Raw genomic sequence first — 20,867 nt, 5'->3', positions numbered from 1 at the left:
CTACACACGCCCACACAAAACACATTCTCCCTCACTCTCCTCAAGCAAGCCGAAACCAGAGCAACAGGAACTCCTGATACTAAGAGTTACAGTGTGTTATAAATGTGTTACCTAATTAAAGTTGATGCTTGACACACACCCCTTCCCAGGACTTTCTCTCTATGTAAGGAGTTGCTATGGTAATAAAGGAGTCGAGAGAGTGAGAACAGAAACGTGTTCCTTACCGATGAAGGGGATGGAGTCGAGCGAGTCGTCCAGGTTGCTGGCGCACGAGGCCTTGTGCTGCTCTCCCAGCCTTCTCATGGTCACGTCTCGCTGAACGTCGTTGGATAACCAGCCCCCCGATCCCCTCTTAGCTGCTAGAGTCCCCACCTCCATTGGAGTCTCCAAGTCGGTGTCGTTTACAGCCAGGATGTAGGAGGGGTGGCGGATGGGCTGGGGTCCCGAGTTCTTATCCCTTCTCAGGACCACCACTGTGGCATCCGGCCCTTCTACGCCCTCCAACGGCCTCCCGCTAGTCCGCACCAGGGCGGGGACCTTTGACCTGAGGGTCACAGTACTGTTAACAGTGGAGGAGGAAGTGGAGGTAGAGATGGCCTGCTGTCTCTGAACAGGGACTTTGGAGGGGCCGGAGGAGGACCTGGCACCCAGGCCCACATCCCTCCCGCTCTCCTCCCTCAGGCTGTCTGCCCGCCCCCGGAGCTGTAGCTGCTGCAGGGGCGAGGAAGAGTAACCCAGGTGGTTACCCACTACCACGGCTCTTTGGTCTTTGAGCAGGTCCATAGCACTGCTGTTACCGGGGCCCCGGGTAGAAGGTAAGGAGAGTGGCGATGGATCCGAGGTGGAGTTTTTAACAGGCAACCGCGAGGGCCTAGTGAGGGCTGTCTGTGCAAGGCTGTCTGTCCTAGAGGGGAGCAACGGCTCCGCCGTACCTTTAGTGAACATAGGGGCTGCGATGGGCATGCCTGTAAGGCTGGTCCTGTGAGGCTGGGGTAGTTGTTTCAGCACTGCCCCGTGTCTGCTGGTTCTGGCCTCCTCACCCCTGTATAGTAGCAGGCTATCCTCCAGCTCTGCCCTGCTGTACCCTCCCACTCCCCTCTCTGTAGATACCATTGCCGCTGGCTCGCCCTGCCGGCCCAGGTAGTCGCAGGAGCGTGCCCGGGGCTTGGCCACTCCCATGAGGGCTGAGGAGGGTAGGGTATCCTGGGAGGCACTCCGGGGCCAGTCCCTGGGCATGGCTGTCCTCTCAGGCCCTCCCCCACCTAGCCTCTCCTGGGAGGCACTGCGCAGTGGAGCCACAGTGGCCCCCTGGTAGGATCCTCGATCGTGGGACGTGCTCCTGGGTCTAATCTGGGACCCCCCCAGGCCTTGGGAGGAGGCGCTGGCACTGGGAGGGCCAGGCTGCAGTGCGTAAGCGGCGTTGGGGTTGGCTGCCGCCCGCAGGCTGTCTAGACGCTCCTGGATGGTGCGGCAGCCATAGGTGTGCAGCCGCTTGGCGTCGATGTAGTCCTTGTAGGTGGTGTAGTTGCGCCAGTCGATGTTCTGGTGAGGGGAGGTGGACGTGGCAGGGGAGGAGGGTGAGGGGATGTAGTGGTTGGGCGTGGTGGGGGAGGGTAAGGTGTCGGCCACTGTGGTTCGCGGGGAAGGGGTGAGGTGGTGTTTGTCGGGGTAGATTGGGGAAGGCCTAGAGCCAGAGGGGGAGAAGACTGAGGACTCTGTGGGCCGGGTGGGGATGGGGGTATATTGTAGCTGTGACCCTCCAGGGGGGCCAGGGGTCACGAGGATTCTAGGCCTGGTTGAGAAGCCCAGGGGACTTCCAAAACGGTTCTCGTCGGTCCTATGGCTGGGGCCAGCCCGAGACACACAACGGGGCCCCCGATCCGCGACTGGGTCAGGCGGCACCACCACTGTCCTCACACTCTCGTTGCACACACAAACCACCGTCTGGGTTTTAGGGGACTGCGTAGGAGGAGAAGGGGGGACAGGGATCTCCAACCGGTAGCCCATGTCTGTGTGGCCTGCTGTGGAGGTACCCTGTCTCCCTGCCCCTGCTTGGGCCGGCCTGCCGCTCCGGGAGGCCTCTGTGGAGGGGGATAGGTCCAAGGCCTGGGCCATCCCTGGGGCTTTAGGCTCTATCCTCGGGTAGCATATGGGAGGAGGCTCCGGGATGTGTAGGGCGTTTCCGCTGTATGCCTCGTTCCCTTTGAGGTATGCATCTTGGGAATAGGCCTGCAAGAGATTATGGGACATTATGTCTCTTCAACTGTATAGGACAAAAATAGGTCACATAAAACCTTTGTAGTGTGCCATTGCACCAAACTGAAGCGATCCTCTGGGTACTGCTTAAGTTTTCCGCTATGCCCATAAAGAAACAGCTACGCTACAGCACAATGAACAGAAAAAAAAGCATATGATGAATGACAAAGAGAAACATGACCCATATACTCCTCAAAATTATTTTGTAAGGATGATACATTTCAGTACACAGTAAATGACAGATAAAAAAATTGAACACACATACTGTATGTACATGTTATAAAAACCATCAAAGAAATTTGACTAAAAGATAACAGTATTGCTCTTGGCCAAAGTCGACAACCAGCCCTTCCCCACCCCGGCGGAGTCTGAATCCTGAAGAGACACTGGGAGTGTGTGTGTTTGGGTCAGATGACCTCTTCCAATGGAAAGCGCTGGAAAAAACAACAGATGTGTCTAGGAGAGAGCGAAAAATGGGAGAGTGAGAGGATAAAAAGCAAGCCCGACGCCAGGACCCAGAATAAAGCCTGCTAAGAACTGGATTACAATCTACTAAAAGTCCTCAGTTCAGAGATGTGTATTGACTCAGGTATTTAATGTATCTCCCCATCCTTGTAGTGTGAGAATTCACTGAAGGGAAAGCAAGAGCTGGACTTTAAAAATCGATGAGTGCTCTATCTGTGGTGTCGGGTTACGTTTATACAGTGACTCCAGCATGTCTGCTGCCCCCGCCCATAGCTCTAGATTTGCATAAGTCAAGTGATGTTGTCAAAAGAATGTACTGGTCATCTGTAGCTCAGCTGGTAGATCAAGGCACTTTGGCGCTTGCTACGCCAGGATAGTGGGTTTGATTCCTGGGACCACTCATACTTAAAATGTATGCATGCATGCATGACTAAGTTGCTTTGGATAAAAGTGTCTGATAAATGGCATATTTTATTTTATTACTGACTCCGAGCTTAACTTACAAGCTTCTCTCTCTCTGATGTGAGCAGAGAGCGGGAGACATAGGCATTTGAATGGGGAAACGACAACCCCTTCCCTGTCAATATTTAGCATGCTCTAAAACAGGGGTTCTCCAACTGTGTGTCCGGAGACCCCTTTTGTAATAGAAAAGACCCCCCCCCCCCATAATCAGAGCACAACTCGAGTGAGATAAAAATAGCACACAAGGAGTTTTACTATGACTTCGGCAGCGCATGGCCGGACGAACCAAGTCTCGGGCCCTGGGAAGAACATTTTAAAGGCCTGCCTCTTGGCATCGAAGAGAACACGTTGCAGTTTAAGCTAATTGCAATTCTACAGATTTGGTCACATGGAAGAGAGTTTTTTAGTTGTTATTTTTCCATGAGGCAGAGTGAGAACTTTGCAGTTTTAGAGTTAAAATGAGTGCGCATCTATGTAAACAAAATAACTAGGGGGAATACAAAAAGTATTGAGTTGAAAAAAAATAATTGGTTGATAGTACTGTTGATATCCCTGTGAGCCTCCTAGGCCCATGTTGCCCAGGGTTAAGAACATAAATTGCAGGTAAATAATATTACACCCTCTAAACTTATTCCACGGATCAATTAGCCAAAATGTGTTTAATCTGTTGTTAGTAATAATCATTAATACAAATTAAATATTGCTTTTATATTTTGACATCTGGCCACAGACCCCACTTTGAGAACCCCAGCTCAAAAACACACTTAGAAATACAGTATAACAATTAAAAAAGGCACACGGTTCTATGGAGACAATACAAAATTAGGTAGAGATGACACGGTTTTAGCTAAGGGAAGGCACAAAAACCTTACACTTATTGACAATCATTACACTGTTGATACCAGCTTAAAAAAAGGTCTGAAACCACATTCACACATGGGAAGAAATGACATACAAGAAAGAAAAACAAGGAGTTAGTAAGTTTCCCTTCTTACCAGAGCAGTGATATCCCTGGAAAACTGCCAGCCGACAGGTTAGAGGCAGACAAGAGGAGAGAAGAAGGAGAGGGGAGAAAGAGGAGTAAAGATGTGCAATAGAGAAACAGAGGCTGGAGCTGTCATGGCTACGGTCGCTGTGTGAATGCACCACAGAAAGGCAGAGGGCAAGAGAAGAGCAGTGAAAAAAGACGACGGGAGCAGGAACGGATAGGAGGAAAGTCACAGTCACGTTTGCGCTGCCACCTGCTTGTCCCTCTGCCACCTGAGGGCTGCCTCTCACCCACATAACTGCCTCCTCTCACAAACACTGCCTGATAGTAGTCATAAGCCAGGGGTAATCTAACTGCCTACCGCTGCTGCTGTTCACTAGCTGCCTCTACCTCGGTATCCCTCTCTTACAGTGGTTATAAGAAAGTCACCACCCCCTTTCAAAATGTTCATCTTTTGTTGCCTTACAGCCTGAAATGAAAACACATAAAATCAGACTTTTTCAAGCTTTATTTAAACACAGTAAATCAAAAAGCTCTGAAAATATATTAAAAGTCAAATTACCCTATTTGGTTAAGTTAAACCCCCCCCTTAGAATTGCAATTGCAATCTTGCTGAGGTATAACCAACCACCTTCCAGATCACAAATACATTTCTAACACTAATTGCTGTGTATGGCTCGTTTTATTGTCTGAGAATAACCTCAGGCTTCAACAGTGCTCCGACACATTCCTAAATGTCAAAAGATGTTTGTGTGGCTTTGGCAAGCTGTGGCCTAGCCATCTAGCTATGCGTGGAATTTAGCATCACACTAGGGGCTGGAGTCGGTTCAGTTCCTTACTCCAGATGAGAGAACCAGTGGAAGTGAATAACAGGATGTGACTGTGGTTGTAGGGTGGTGTGGTCTGGCATAGCGTTATCGTCTGCTGGGCTCTGGACCCTGACGGGTGGCGTTGGTTTGCTGTGCAGATCACTGAGCCGGGCAGGAATATGGGTAGGTGGAACGAGGGGCCCTGACAGGCTGGCACCACAGAGGCTCTCGTCCTCTGGTCCTTAAAGCTCTCTGTCCTCTTTCTCTTTTCTATCACTCTTTCGTTCCACACTACTTGGCTCATCCTTCACTTTCACTCCGCAGTTCTTTCCATCTGGGCCACTACTACTCAGCCCTTTTCCTACGCACACACAAACACACTTTCAAGCCCACAGCCAATACTCTTCACCTACTGTCAACAGTCCACCGCTGGTCAGTGATCCATGAGAAATGGACTGGAGTTTGAGCTAACCTGAGGGACAGTGCATGAAAACCTTAATGTTCAAAACAGTACTGAGTGAACGATCAAATCAATCAAATGTATTTATAAAGCCCTTTTTACATCAGCAGCAGCAGTTACAAAGTGCTTATACAGAAATCCAGCCAAAAATGATGACTTCTCTTCCTCCTGTCCATGGCAGGGAGTCTGCTGGATGCTAAGCCCTGCACAGAGAGCCCAGTGCGTGGTGTCTATTTATGGGGAGGAAATTCTCTGAGTGCCGTTAACCCAAAGGGGACAGTAGTATTATGGGAGTGAATATTATATGATGCTACATTTCTCTTAGATCTAACGTCTTGTTTAGGGGGTTCTGGTACAGGACATTGTCACTTATTTTCAAATCGATCTGTGAACACCGTAGATTGGAATGTCTTGAGCAATAGCCCTGGTTCCCACGGACACAGTAGTATATTTTCTGAGCCTGTGTGACTATGAAAAGGTTATGAAATCTGTAGGTTATGAAATCTGAAACTACTTGAAGCTGGGATGTCCCCCCTACCATTTAATTCGCCCTTCCGACTGTCCATCAACTCCTGCCTAAACCCTACGTCATAGCCACTGACAAAGCACAAGCCTGCAATCTTTACTTCATATACCACTGTAGCACATTCTGAGATTGATTTATAGCCTGCCGAGTGGGGCAGTGGTCTAAGGCACTGCATCGCAGTTGCTAGAGATCCTGGTTTGAATCCAGGCACCGTGGCAGCCGGCCGCGACCGGGAAACCCATTGGGAAGAGCACAATTGGTCCAGCGTCGTCCGGGTTAGGGGAGGGTTTGGCCGGCAGGGGTGTCCTTGTCCCATATCACTCTAGTGACTCCTGTGGCGGGCCAGGCGCATGCACGCTGACACGGTCACCAGGTGTACAGCGTTTCCTCTGACACATTGGTGTGGCTGGCTTCCGAGTTAAGCGGGCATTGTGTCAAGAAGCAGTGCGGCTTGGTTGGGTCGTGTTTCGGTGGATGCATTGGCTCTCGACCTTCCACTCACAAGTCTGTACGGGAGTTGCAGCGACGAGACAAGACTAACTACCAGTTGGAAGCCATGAAATTTGGAGAAAAAGGGGTACAAGTTTTTATTTTATTTTAAATAAATAGCCATTCATCAAAAAATCATTCAGATTTTAAACAAAAAAACACCAATGAGATTAAAGGTGAGTTCCTAATGAGTTCAGGAAGCCAAGCTAGAGCTCTGTGAGACGTTCACAGTGATGGAGGCAGACATTTTGATCAAGAGAGACCTTTAAAAGGTATGCACATTTTCTCTAACACTAAACACACAAATATATATTTTACAGTTAAGGTGAAATCTTAGTTTAAAATTTTGACTATACTATATTTAGAAAGCATATAAGTAATTTCAAGCCTAGTTCATATAGCTTTGTTGAATATGAAATATGTCAAAGTATTTCATATTTTCAACATATTTGTACTGTGTCCCTGAGCTTGTGTCATCACAAGTGACTACACATTAGCAATTACACTTGAAGTCAGAAGTTTACACACACCGTAGCCAAACACATTTAAAGTCAGTTTCACAATTCCTGAAATTTTATCCTAGTAAAAATTCCATCTTAAGTCAGTTAGTATCACCACTTTATTTTAATAATGTGAAATGTCAGAATAATAGTAGAGAGAATGATATATTTCAGCTTTTATTTCTTTCATCACATTCCCAGAGGGTCAGAAGTTTACATACACTCAATTAGAATTTGGTGCATTGCTTTTAAATTGTTTAACTTGAGTCAAACGTTTTTCAGTTCTGCCCACCAATTTTCTATAAGATTGAGGTCAGGGCTTTGTGATGGCCACTCCAATACCTTGACTTTGTTGTCCTTAAGCCATTTTGCTACAACTTTGGAAGTATGCTTGGTGTCATTGTCCATTTGGAAGACAAATTGGCGACCAAGCTTTAACTTCCTGACTGATGTCTTGAGATGGTGCTTCAATATATCCACATAATTTTCCATCCTCATGATGCCATCTATTTTGTGAAGTGCACCAGTCCATCCTGAAGCAAAGCACCCCCACAACATGATGTTGCCACCCCCGTGCTTCACGGTTGGGATGGTGTTATTCGGATTGCAAGCCTTCCCCTTTTTCCTCCAAACATAACGATGGTCATTATGGTCAAACAGTTCTATTTTTGTATCATCAGACCAGAGGACATTTCTCCAAAAAGTACAATCTTTGTCCCCATGTGCAGTTGCAAACCGTAGTCTGGCTTATTTATGGCGGTTTTGGAGCAGTGGCTTCTTTCTTGCTGAGCGGCCTTTCAGGTTATGTCGATATAGGACTCGCTTTACTGTGGATATAGATACTTTTGTACCCGTTTCCTCCAGCATCTTCACAAGGTCCTTTGCTGTTGTTCTGGGATTTAATTGCACTTTTCCCACCAAAGTACGGTCATCTCTAGGAGACAGAAGGCGTCTCCTTCCTGAGCCGTATGACGGCTGCATGGTCTCATGGTGTTTATACTTGCATACTATTGTTTGTACAAATGAACGTGGTACCTTTAGGCGTTTGGAAATTGCTCCCAAGCATGAACCAGACTTGTGGGAGGTCTACAATTCTTTTTCTGGCGTCTTGGCTGATTTCTTTTGATTTTCCCATGATGTCAAGCAAAGAGGCACTTAGTTTGAAGGTAGGCCTTGAAATAAATCCACCGGTACACCTCCTATTGACTCAAATGATGTCAATTAGCCTATCAGAAGCTTCTAAAGCCATGACAATTTTCTGGAATTTCCCAAGCTGTTTAAAGGCACAGTCAACTTAGTGTATGTAAACTTTTGACCCACTGGAATTGTGATACAGTGAATTATAAGTGAAATAATCAGTCTGTAATCAATTGTTGGAAAAATGACTTGTATCATGCACAAAGTAGATGTCCTAACTGACTTGCCAAAACTATAATTTGTTAACAAGAAATTAATTTGTGGATTAGTTTGTGGAAATTAATTAGTTTTAATGACTCTAACCTAAGTGTATGTACATTTCCGACTTAAACTGTATAACTATTTTTACCAGAAAGGTGAGATTAACTTTTCTTGGAGTATGCAGCATTACTAATTATTGTTTATGGCTCTCATGATAAAGAATTACTTTCGGGGATTACGTAGATTACATTTAACTGGTTAACAATCCCTATTCTGTACACTGTCCAGCACTAGGATATGGGAACAACTAACTACCTTCTGAGAAAAAGTACAAAGTAACTACCCATCCCACTTTAGGCACAAACAAAATCAATTCATGATTCCCAGAAACCTTCACAAGTGACTTTAATTCTCTAGTCAACAATAATCAAGGAAGATATTCAAGCACAAAGTTAGGAGGACGGTCTTAAATTAATTGTACTTACCAACTGCAAAATGTCCTCATCTTTTGGCATCACACATAGTTCCAACGAGGTGTCGCTGTGAGAGGGACAAAAGTAGTAGAGATTCCACTTGTGAGTTGGAGCAGTAGTGTGCACAATCAACATAGTTCATGTAAAAACTAAACTTTTTTTTGGTATAGTTTAGACTTAGCTTTAAGGTATGTTCATGAGTAGGAGGGTAACGGTTTAGTAACATTGGGAACTGACAGTTATATATGCCATGGGCACATGGATTGCTCAACAATGTCTGTGTGCCAATTTCCAAGGAACTTTAAATGGGTAGAGCAACATTTGAAAAAGTGCCTGGAGATATTGCATTTCTGTGACACCACATAGCACCCTTTGAATTTTCAGAGAAGGAAACGGTTTACGTTTCACTTAAAAATATTTAGTTTGAATGATTAGAATAACAAAAAGCTGTTCATTGTCACTTAATCTAATCTTGATAGTACCGAAACGAGACAAGGTTTCTGAAATGTGCATAGCCTTAAATACTTTAATAAGGCACTTCCTGGTAAGGTTTCCTGCAACCTATTAGCATTGTTTCAAAATACCCCCCCTTCTTCATGTAAAATTCCATGAGAGTGATGTATAAGAGAAGCAGGCAGTCCCTTACCTGTTCTGTATCAAAGCGATCACTTGGGAGTACGTCTTTCCAATGATACTTTCTCTGTTCACCTTTACAATCCGGTCCCCTGAAGGGAAGAGAATTCACATTGAAAACACATTGAATGTCTCCAATGGACATGTAGCATATGAAACGAAAAACACAATCATTGACAGTGGATGGTTGCAACGCCATATGACAATTTTAAAATGTGTTGCTCAGTGTGCCCAATAATCCCTCATCTTGGGTAAGGATGTAGCTCCCAGTACTGTAGCATTTCCCCTCAGACAGATAAGACTGTGTTGGGATCAAAGGGGAATAGTGACACTGTATAAATGTGTTTATAGTCAACCCTACTGTACACGGTGCCTACGTCCCAAATTAAAATGGCACCCTATACTCTATATAGCGCACCCCCATAGGGCTCTGGTCAAAAGTAGTGCACTTTATAAGGAATAGGGTGCCACTCGGGCTTTTTCATTCAAGTTTTCTGAAGAGGAGATCTACAGGAAGCTGATTAGAGGGAGTTATGGACAGAGTAGAGCTAATTGTGGGAAAACCAGTGCACTCCTTTCCCAGGAAAGGGGCTATTCAGTAGTAAAAAGAGAAAGCTAGGCTGTGTGTCTGTGCTAGGGCTGAATAGCGGGAACCAAGATCAACCACCCAGACCCACTCCCTTTTCCCAGTATACATAACTGCGAGAAACCAGTCAATTATAATAAAAAATTCCGATGAACAGCACAACGTGAAATAGAACTGTTAAACTATATGCAATGTCTAAATCTGGCTTCTCTACGGGACACAGCCTACCCTCTGCTATCTGCATGACCAATCATCAATGCTCAGGGTGTGGACAGATAGCGCATCTCAGTATGGAGGGCAGTTCACAATGAGTGTACACTACACAAAAGTATGTGGACACCCCTTCAAATGAGTGGATTTGGCTATTTCAGCCACACCATTGCTGACAGGTGTATAAAATATAGCAAACAGCCATGCATTCTCCATAGACAAACAGTGGCAGTAGAAGGAAAATCTTAACGCTACAGCATACAATGACATTCTAAAAGTCTCTGTGCTTTCAACTTTGCGGGGAAAGCCCTTTCCTGTTTCAGCATAACAATGCCCCCATGCACAAAGTGAGGTTCAAACAGAAATAGTTTGTCGAGATCGGTGTGGAAGAACTTGACTAGCCTGCACGAAACCCTGACCTCAACCGTGTCGAACACCTATGGGGTGAATTGGAACGCCGACGGTGGGCCAGGCCTAATCGTTCAACATCAGAGTTAACAAATAACAAAAAAATATATACTTATTTTATGTATTTAATTAACAAATTCCTGTGTGAAAAAGTCATTGCACCCTTACACTCAACTGGTTGTGCCACCTTTAGCTGGAATGACTGCAACCAAATGCTTCCTGTAGTTGTTGATCAGCCTCTCACATCACTGTGGAGGAATTTTGGCTCTTGCATGCAGAACTGCTTTAACTCAGCGACATTTGTGGGTTTTCAAGCATGAACTGCTTGTTTTCAAGTCCTGCCGCAACATCTCAATTGGGATTAGGTCTGGACTTGCCTAGGCCATTCCAAAATGTCAAATTGGTTACTTTTTAACCATTTTCATGTAGAGTTGATTGTGTGTTTTCGATCATTGTCTTGCTGCATGACCCAGCTGCGCTTCAGCTCACAGACAGATGACCCGACATTCTCCTGTAGAATTCTATGATTCAGAGCAGCATTCATGGATTCTTCTATTAAGGTAAGTTGTCCAGGTCCTGAGGCAGCAAACCATCAAACTACCACCACCATGCTTGACCGTTGGTATGAGGTTCTTACTGTCAAATGCAGTGTTAGGTTTTCGCCAGACATAACAGGACCCGTCTCATCCAAAAAGTTGACTGACGTTTGCCAAAAAGCACCTTGGAAGCAGCTGGATGATCATCGAGACCTCTTGGAAGAATGTTCTATGGACAGATGAGTAAAAAGTATAACTTTTTGGATGACATGGGTCCCATTATGATTGGCGAAACACACAACCAGTCAATCTTCGTGAAGAGAAGTGATAGCCGTCTGCATCTTATTCTAGTCCTATTTTATTCAAGCATAATACAATGATGAAGATAAGAACAACAAAACATTTCATTTGCCTGTTGAAGGAAGGAATGAAGAAACAATAGAGAAGGAGGAGGTAGACTAATACGCACATGGCACAACATTAGGGGAAATATTATGAAAGGTACAGAGGCAAGAAAAAGTATGTGAACCCTTTGGAAATACCTGGATTTCTGAATAAATTGGTCATAATAATGATCTGATCTTCATCTAGGTCTCAACAATTGACAAACACAGTCTAGTTAAACTAATAACACAAACAGTTATACGTTTTCATGTCTTTATTGAACACAGCGTGTAAACATTCACAGTGCAGAGTGGCAATAGTATGTGAACCTTTGGATTTAATAACTGGTTGTCCCTCTTTTGGCAGCAATAACCTAAACCAAACATTTTCTGTAGTTGCGGATCAGACCTGCACAACGGTCAGGAGGAATTTGACCATTCCTCTTTACAAAACTGTTTCAGTTCAGCAATATTCTTGGGCTGTCTGGTGTGAACTGCTCTCGAGGTCATGCCATAGCATCTCAATCGGGTTGAGGTCAGGACTCTGACTGGGCCACTCCAGAAGGCGTATTTTCTTCTGTAGAAGCCATTCTGTTGATTTACTTCTGTGTTTTGGGTCATTGTCCTGTTGCATTACCCAACTTATGTTGAGCTTCAATTGGCGGACAGACAGCCTAACATTCTCCAGCAAAAGGTCTTGATAAACTTGGGAAATAATTTTTCTGTCGATGATAGCAAGCTGTCCAGGCCCTGAAGCAGCCCCAAACCATGATGCTCCCTCCACCATACTTTACAGTTGGGATGATGTTTTGATGTTGGTGTGCTGTACCTTTTTTTCTCCACACATAGTGTTGTGTGTTCCTTCCAAACAACTCAACTATAGTTTCATCTGTCCACAGAATATTTTACCAGTAGTGCTGATAAACATATTTTTTGGACAGCAGTGGCTTCTTTCGTTGTGTCCTCCCATGAACACCATTCTTGTTTAGTGTTTTATGTATCTTAGACTCGTCAACAGAGATGTTAGCATGTTCCAGAGATTTCTGTAAGTCTTTAGCTGACACTAAAGGATTCTTCTTAACCACATTGAGCATTCTGCGTTGTGCTCTTGCAGTCATCTTTGCAGGACGGCCACTCCTAGGGAGAATAGCAACAGTGCTGAACTTTCTCCATTTATATAAAATTTGTCTTTCCGTGAACTGATGAACATCAAGTCTTTGAGATACTTTTGTAACCCTTTCCAGCTTTATGCAAGTCAACAATTCTTAATCTTAGGTCTTCTGAGATCTCTTTTGTTCGAGGCATGGTTCACATCAGGCAATGCTTCTTGAGAATAGCAAACTCAAATTTTGTGAATGTTTTTTTTATAGGGCAAGGCAGCTCTAACAAACATCTCCAAACTCGTCTCATTGGACTCCAGGTTTGCTGACTCCAATTAGATTTTGTCATTAGTCATTAGCCTAAGGGTTCACATACATTTTCCAACCTACACTGTGAATGGTTAAATGATGTATTCAATATAGACACAAAAAATACAATAGTGTGTTATTAGTTTAAGCACACTATGTTTGTCGATTGTTGTGACTTAGATGAAGATCAGATCAAATTTGATGACCAATTTATGCAGAAATCCAGGTATTTCCAAAGGGTTCACATACTTTTTCTTGCCACTGTATATATGTGCCAGCCTACTAATTATACAAATATTATATTTCAAAATCAAATTCACTAGCATATAACTGAAACTTTGTAGGTCACATGTTCTGCACCAGCATGGCATGTTCTCGCCAACCTTCATGGTTCGAATGAGGTCCGTAATTCCAATCCATATAATACAGTACAGTAATACAGTCCACACATTCAAAAAGATTAGGCTATTGGAGCTTGTTTCATTTATTACCCAAGAGAGCACAGCGACATCTAATGTCTTCAATGTTTTTCTGTTGTGCGTAATGTGCGGTAGCCTATATCATAGGCTATGTATTGGATAACGGCTTGGGATCATAAAATGGCTTTAATATAGGGCTCATAAAATGTCCTTACTTGTATGGCTCATCAGGCTTAGGTAGCATCAGGCTTGAATGTTCATGTTGATCAAAGCTCTAATCAAATCCAGATATATTTATACGTTTTAGAATGACACTTCCAGTTTTGGCAGGAAATACCAGGTTACCAGGAAGTGATTTATTCTTGGATGGAACATTTGTAAAATACCGGGAAAATATTCAACCCTAGTCTGTGCCACTTTGCCGTTCCTGCCATGTAGCCAACCAACAGAGCCGAGAGTACAGTGGCATTGCATGCGTATATAGTGACACATTCTCTGATTTGGCTTTAATTAAATTAGATGACAAGACAAACCTTTGCTTTGACAACAAGCAATTGATATAGAAGTGAATGTGGTCTTGAGAATCCACAAGCGTCAGGGAAATGTATCTATATTGTGTAGTCAAATCAGGGGCAGCAGGTAGCCTAGCGGTTAAAAGCGTTGGGCCAGTAACCGAAAGGTCAGCAAGGTGGAAAAATCTGCCCCTTGAGCAAGGCAGTTAACCCCCAACAATAACTGCTCCCCGGGCGCCGATGATGTGGATGTCGATTAAGGCAGCCCCCCACACCTCTCTGATTTAGAGAAATGCAGAAGACACATTTAGGTTAAATGCATTCATTTGTGCAACTGACTAGGTATCCCACTTCCCTTTCAAAAACTAAGTGGCATGAAACAGGAGTCATGCTGTTGTTACCTGTACAGAGTCCAGCTCCGTGGGCAGGGCCTCCCTCCTTCACTTGCTTGACGAAGATGGTGTCCATTGGCTCCAGCCTGTTCCTCTGTCTCCCTGGAAACGGCAAAAGCGCACAGGGGGTCAGGTGCCATGGTGCAGATCCAAGGGAATATCACTACTAGGATTAGAGCTAACTACATCACTAGCATTACAGCTTGCTGGTACTTTCAAATGTTAGCATAGGTACACATCTAACATATGAAAACATGGTCTAGGGAGGGAGAAAGTGTTCTCATTTAAAGAAGAGGGAGAGCTCTCTTTTCAGATGAACACAGCAGGGTTTACTCAGCTGGAACCACATACTGCCAAGAGGCCAGACAAGACAGCACAGTGTTTCTACACGCCATTGAAAAGTTTGTTAATCTGAATAAATTGCACGCCTCTAAAATATATAGATTTTTTAAATAAATAAAAAAGTTGCAACATCTGCATCATTACACATTAACATAGGCTTCTCCACACAGACCCCTACTTTTAGTGTTCAGCGTGCAAAATAATGGGGTGAACCCTGAATTGCGCTTAAGGCAAATTTGAACTTAAAATAGTCAACCATTACATTAATGCATGACTAAGTCAACATTTTACGTAAATGCCTCAAGGTTAGGATTCATCAACTAGATTGAGTCGTGCGCCAATGTTTTCTTGAGCAGATGGTCGGCGAGCCGGAACATAATTGCAAATGAACAGCAAGAAGCCCAAAGAGATATGTTTACGAATAATTATAAGTAATTGTTTTACTAACTTAGTCTGTCTATTAAACTTTCTATATCTCCTCTTTCCAACTGTAATTTGATGCCTGAACAGCTAATACCTAGATGCACAGGGGTGTAGAGCACTATAGGCTTTTGCACTTCAGTAAAAAAAATTAAACAAGTTTGACAGTCTATACAATGACTGAGGTTTAAGTGCAATTTCAAATCCAAAGTGCTGGAGTACAGAGTCAAAACAACCCAAAAAATGGATTACTGTCCCAATACTTTTGAAGCCCGCTGTATAGGACTCTGATACCGGATGACATACCTAGTTTAAAATGATGTCCATCTGATAGTTCCAGTAATGAAGTTGTCGATGACGCATTACTTTGTGCTTGGCTAGCAACTGCAAATGGGGGTTACGCCTAGTAACCAAAGAATGACATGGCTCCAACGCAAGGGGAGTAATCAACGACCTTGTCTCACCTACACACAAAACTCAATAATGTGAAGGTGGAATTTCATTTTTAGAAATGTTTACAACTTAAAAATGAAAAGCTGAAATGCCTGGAGTCAAATCAGTATTCAGAACCCAATAGACCTAGCGTTGCAAGCGCTATGCTGTACCAACTGAGCCACACCGGACCTTTGTTAATGCAACCTCTTTGTTACAGCACGCCTAAATAAATTCAGCAGTACAAATGTGCTGAACAAGTCACATAATAATTGGCATGGATGCAATAATAGTGTTAACCATGATTTTTGAATGACTACCTCATCTCTGTACCCTACACATACAATTATCTGTAAGGTCCCTCAGTTGAGAAGTGAATTTCAAAACAGAGTCAACTACAAAAACTAGGGAGGTTTTCCAATGCCTTGCAAAGGGCACCTATTGGTCGACGGGTGAGAATAGTACAAGCAGACATTGAATATCCCCTTGAACATGGTGAAGTTATTAACTATACTTTGGATGGTGTATCAATACACCCAGTAACTACAAAGATACAGACGTCCTTCCTAACTCAGTTACCGGAGTGAGGAAGGAAATCGCTCAGCGATTTTACCTTTAGGCCAATGGTGACTAAAAGAGTTAGAGATTTTAATGGCTGAGATGGGAGAAAACGGAGGATGGATCAACATTGTAGTTACTTCACAATACTAACCTACATGACAGAGTGAAAAGAAAGATGTCTGTACAGAATACAAATATTCCAAAACATGCATCCTGTTTGCAATAAGACACTAAAGTAAAACTGCAACAAAAACATTTTGGGATTGGGGCAAAATCCAACACAACACTGAGTACCACTTCATATTTTCGGGCATGGTTGGTGACTGCATCATGTTATGGGTATGCTTGTCATCGGTAAGGACTAGGGAGTTTTTTTTTTAGGATAAAAATAAACGTAATAGAGCCAGGCACAGGCAAAATTCTAGAGGAAAACCTGGTTGTCTGCTTTCCAACAGACACTGGGAGACAAATTCACCTTTCAGCAGGACATAACCTAAAGAAAACAAGGCAAAATATACACTGGAGTTGCTTACCAAGACGACATTGAATGTTATTGAGTGACCTAGTTACAGTTTTGACTTAAATCAGCTTTAAAATCTATGGCAAGAAATGAAAATGGCTGTCTAGCAATGATCAATAACCAACTTGACAGAGTTTGAATTGTAAAAATAATAAATATGCAAATATTTTACAATCCAAGTGTGCCAAGCTCTTAGAGACTTAACCAAAAAGATTCACAGCTGTAATCACTGCCAAAGGTAACATGTATTGACTCAGGGGTGTGAATACTTACGTAAATTCAATAAATTTACAAACATTTCTAAAAACATGTTTTCACTTTGTCATTATGGGGTACTGTGTGTAGATGGGTGAGAAAAAAACCATTTAATCCATTTTGAATTCAGGCGGTAACAACAAAACGTGGAATAAGTCAAGGGGTATGAATACTTTTTGAAGGCACCGTACAAGCACCACTGTGTGTGTGTGAAAAGGGGAGGGTGTCACCATAGAGTGTAGGGAAGTGTATGGGGGTGGTAATGTATTCCTGTGTGTCTATTTGTTTGTCTGAGTGGGTGAGACAAGAGGTCGAGGGAGATTTCCTCAAATGTCCGGTAAATTGAAACGCTGCCGGTCAAATGTCCGGCGACGCATTTTCACGACAGAAACCCTGGCCGGTGGGTGGGTGCGTGAGTCCCTGGGCTGTGTGCCACGCTGTCAGTTTAAACACTGTACTCTGGACAGGCTGTGGAGATGAGGCAGCTGGAGCTTTGTCCTCTTTAAAAGATCTGTATTACAAGTGTCAGAACGAAAAGGAGAAGGCAAGCAAAACTCTGTACATTTACACAAACAGTCAGCTTCTGACCTAAACATCTCTCTGAACAACATATCCCTGATTCTCACTATTAGTATGGACAGAGACACTGACAGAATTCTGGAAGACCCACATGTGGAGAGACATGCAAATACAAAGTGTCTTGCTCTTGCATAATCGTGTGCCACTTCAGGAAAGTTGTGCATTTTGCTGCCCTAAACTCCCTCTTGTGGTGGAAAATACTAATGTCAGAGGATGAATGCTTCTGATGAGTGAATAAATGCTCTTAATACTTTATTATTATTTTTTTTAAACAGCCCAAACTGATCTTATAGATCTACTCTATTGGTGTTGAATTGTCTACTTATTTTGCTAAAGCCTTTGCCTACAACAAATGAACACTATTCTGGTATATTTATGGCAGCCTTGTAGCATATCTGCAGTATATGCCTATGGAACCTACAGTACAATGGCAGAAATGACCACGGTGAGCACAAAACAGACTAAACCTAACCTGCAATGTGACAATTTGTGCATGTTATCCTGTTTTAACTACAATTGATTGATTTCCACCATAAGAGCGACACCTTTATTCCAGCAGATGGCACTAGAAGGCATACAATGAGGAACAAAGCCATTGCTCAATGTTACTTACATGATGAGAACTGTAGTAATCCAAGGGCAAAACTGCATTACCCTTCACCTTCATGCTATTTCACTATTTAATTTGTCCTAATTTGTCTGAAGGATACCATGGAATCCCAGTTCCAAATGACAAGGCTACACTGGTACTTCCATTTTAATGTAAAATGGTTGCAAGTGTCGGGGGAAAAAAGGGTATGACTGTTTATCTAATTTAAATCTTACTTAATATCTAAGGTTAAATAAACTGACTGACAATACTGCTTAAAAAAGAAAGATTCACAGAGGACACAAACCTCTCTTGTCGAGAGAGAAACCCAAAAGCCTGCTCCTCCCTGTTCCATCAAGAGAAACCTCTCCTCATCCCAATCCAACATCAATCCGACAACGTTCAGATTCGACTGTACAAATTGGATTCTGGAGTTTTCAGCCCTGCAGCTGGATGAGCGAGATTAAAAATCAGGAAATCAACAGCTTTGGATATTTTTAAAGTCCCTATCCTACTAAAGTAGAATGACAGTTGAGATTGATGAAATAGGACAACATTACATATTTGACCTTTTTAACTCGCAGACAGCTGTTGGCTGGAAAATGATAATAAAAAGATTTTTTTTACTTCGATATAAATATTGCTACAGCCAGATATAAATATAAGAATCAGATTTGTTCCATCGAGCAGACCAATAGGCTTTTAGCTATAGTGATACAGTATGTGGCTTTCCCTTCAAGCTACTACTTGAACAACTAATACAGTTGTTGAAGCGTTCTACTAGAGGTCAAGGTAGGAGAGGTCGAGTCAAAGAGCAGTGGGCTGTATTCAAACCCATGCTGAATATGACATACTATACTGTATGTTTTCCGGGGTCAGTGCGGCTCTAACTGCTGGACAACACAGGCCACAAACTGCTTTAAATCAAATAATCCATCATAACATGTTATTTTTAACAATAAAAAGGATAACCTTGCATAAGGCTTTTGCAGTTTGTGCTAACATCCTAACCTGGTGGAGGTCTCTCGTGCTCTCTATAGAGTACTGTTTTCCAGGCAGCGCTTGACTGCAGTGTTAAGCCTGGGCTTCAGCGTTTTGGTTTGGCTTCAGCGCTGCATCAGCTGGTTTGGCTGCGGTCCCTGCATGCGCAGCTGGGCCTGGTTGTGTGGGCTGGCTCCATCACTCTCCCGTTGTTTTGGGTTAGATAATGTTATTCTACAGAGGGGCTGGGAGCAGCGCCCGCCGCCTGCCTGCATTAGCCCAGACAGAATGCAACAGGGCCTCTAATATTTTCTTTCCCTCTTTCTCTTGCACATAGTTACATAGGGCACAATGCACACAAACAATCACATGTGGATGTACACGCACTCATGCCTTCTCTTCCTCTCTCACGCCCCCTTGTTCTGTCTCTCTATCCCTCTCGCTCGTAGAGGGACGGGCCTCTGTTTGCCAACACTTCAAAAACAACTGACAGAGAGGACTGTGTGTATAGATGGTAATCTGTGACTCTGGTACAACAGGAATGATAAAAATAGGAGGCGCATGATCTCTAGTCTCCATATAAACACTACGAGTGATTCTGCCCCAACCCATGGTGTGGGAAAGTCTGGGAAATAGGAATTGATCATATACCAATAATAATCTATCAAACTGCTTTCAGCCACGATGCATCTACCTTTAATAACTAATCAGGTTCAATGTTCAAAGAAGATGGGTATCATGACAATCTTCAACCCATCGTAACCAAAAGTTTACAGTACATAACGGAGACATCAATTCATTGAGTAAAATCCTGTGAGTCAGTTGATGCATAAGGTGCCTTCAGAATGTATTCATACCCCTTGATTTATTCCACATGTTGTGTTACAGCCTGAATTCAAAATGGATTAAATACACACTGCTCAAAAAAATAAAGGGAACACTTAAACACAATGTAACTCCAAGTCAATCACACTTCTGTGAAATCAAACTGTCCACGTAGGAAGCAACACTGATTGACAATAAATTTCACATGCTGTTGTGCAAATGGAATAGACAAAAGGTGGAAATTATAGGCAATTAGCAAGACACCTGCAGTAAAGGAGTGGTTCTGCAGGTGGTGACCACAGACCACTTCTCAGTTCCTATGCTTCCTGGCTGATGTTTTGGTCACTTTTGAATGCTGGCGGTGCTTTCACTCTAGTGGTCGCATGAGACGGAGTCTACAACCCACACAAGCGGCTCAGGTAGTGCAGCTCATCCAGGTTGCCACATCAATGCGAGCTGTGGCAAGAAGGTTTGCTGTGTCTGTCAGCGTAGTGTCCAGAGCATGGAGGCGCTACCAGGAGACAGGCTAGTACATCAGGAGACGTGGAGGAGGCCGTAGGAGGGCAACAACCCAGCAGCAGGACCGCTACCTCCGTCTTTGTGCAAGGAGGAGCAGGTGGAGCACTGCCAGAGCCCTGCAAAATGACCTCCAGCAGGCCACAAATGTGCATGTGTCTGCTCAAACGGTCAGAAACAGACTCCATGAGGGTGGTATGAGGGCCCGACAACCACAGGTGGGGGTTGTGCTTACAGCCCAACACCGTGCAGGACGTTTGGCATTTGCCAGAGAACACCAAGATTGGCAAATTCGCCACTGGCGCCCTGTGCTCTTCACAGATGAAAGCAGGTTCACACGCACATGTGACAGACGTGACAGAGTCTGGAGACGCCGTGGAGAACGTTCTGCTGCCTGCAACATCCTCCAGCATGACCGGTTTGGCGGTGGGTCAGTCATGGTGTGGTGTGGCATTTCTTTGGGGGGCCGCACAGCCCTCCATGTGCTCGCCAGAGGTAGCCTGACTGCCATTAGGTACCGAGATGAGATCCTC

General features: G+C 43.9%; 1 protein-coding gene across 4 annotated transcripts in view; it reads right to left on the bottom strand.

The window, feature by feature from the left end:
* The window catches only part of LOC129859310 (rho GTPase-activating protein 21-like), a 103,651-nt gene that overhangs the window by 17,006 nt on the left and 65,778 nt on the right, over positions 1-20,867 (bottom strand). For 3 of the 4 annotated variants that reach the window (XM_055928935.1, XM_055928934.1, XM_055928931.1), the window contains 5 exons: positions 14,324-14,416; positions 9,473-9,551; positions 8,839-8,893; positions 4,179-4,202; positions 225-2,229 (listed from right to left, as the gene is read on the bottom strand). In XM_055928935.1, the coding sequence (XP_055784910.1) occupies positions 225-2,229; positions 4,179-4,202; positions 8,839-8,893; positions 9,473-9,551; positions 14,324-14,416 (2,256 nt within the window). The remainder of the gene's footprint in view (positions 1-224; positions 2,230-4,178; positions 4,203-8,838; positions 8,894-9,472; positions 9,552-14,323; positions 14,417-20,867) is intronic. The other variant, XM_055928932.1, reaches the window with a different exon arrangement.

This window comes from Salvelinus fontinalis, chromosome 7 (genome assembly GCF_029448725.1).
Source record: "Salvelinus fontinalis isolate EN_2023a chromosome 7, ASM2944872v1, whole genome shotgun sequence".
Lineage (NCBI taxonomy): Eukaryota > Metazoa > Chordata > Actinopteri > Salmoniformes > Salmonidae > Salvelinus > Salvelinus fontinalis.
Note: the sequence above shows the minus strand (reverse complement) of the source record. Positions and strands in the feature narration are given on the sequence as shown.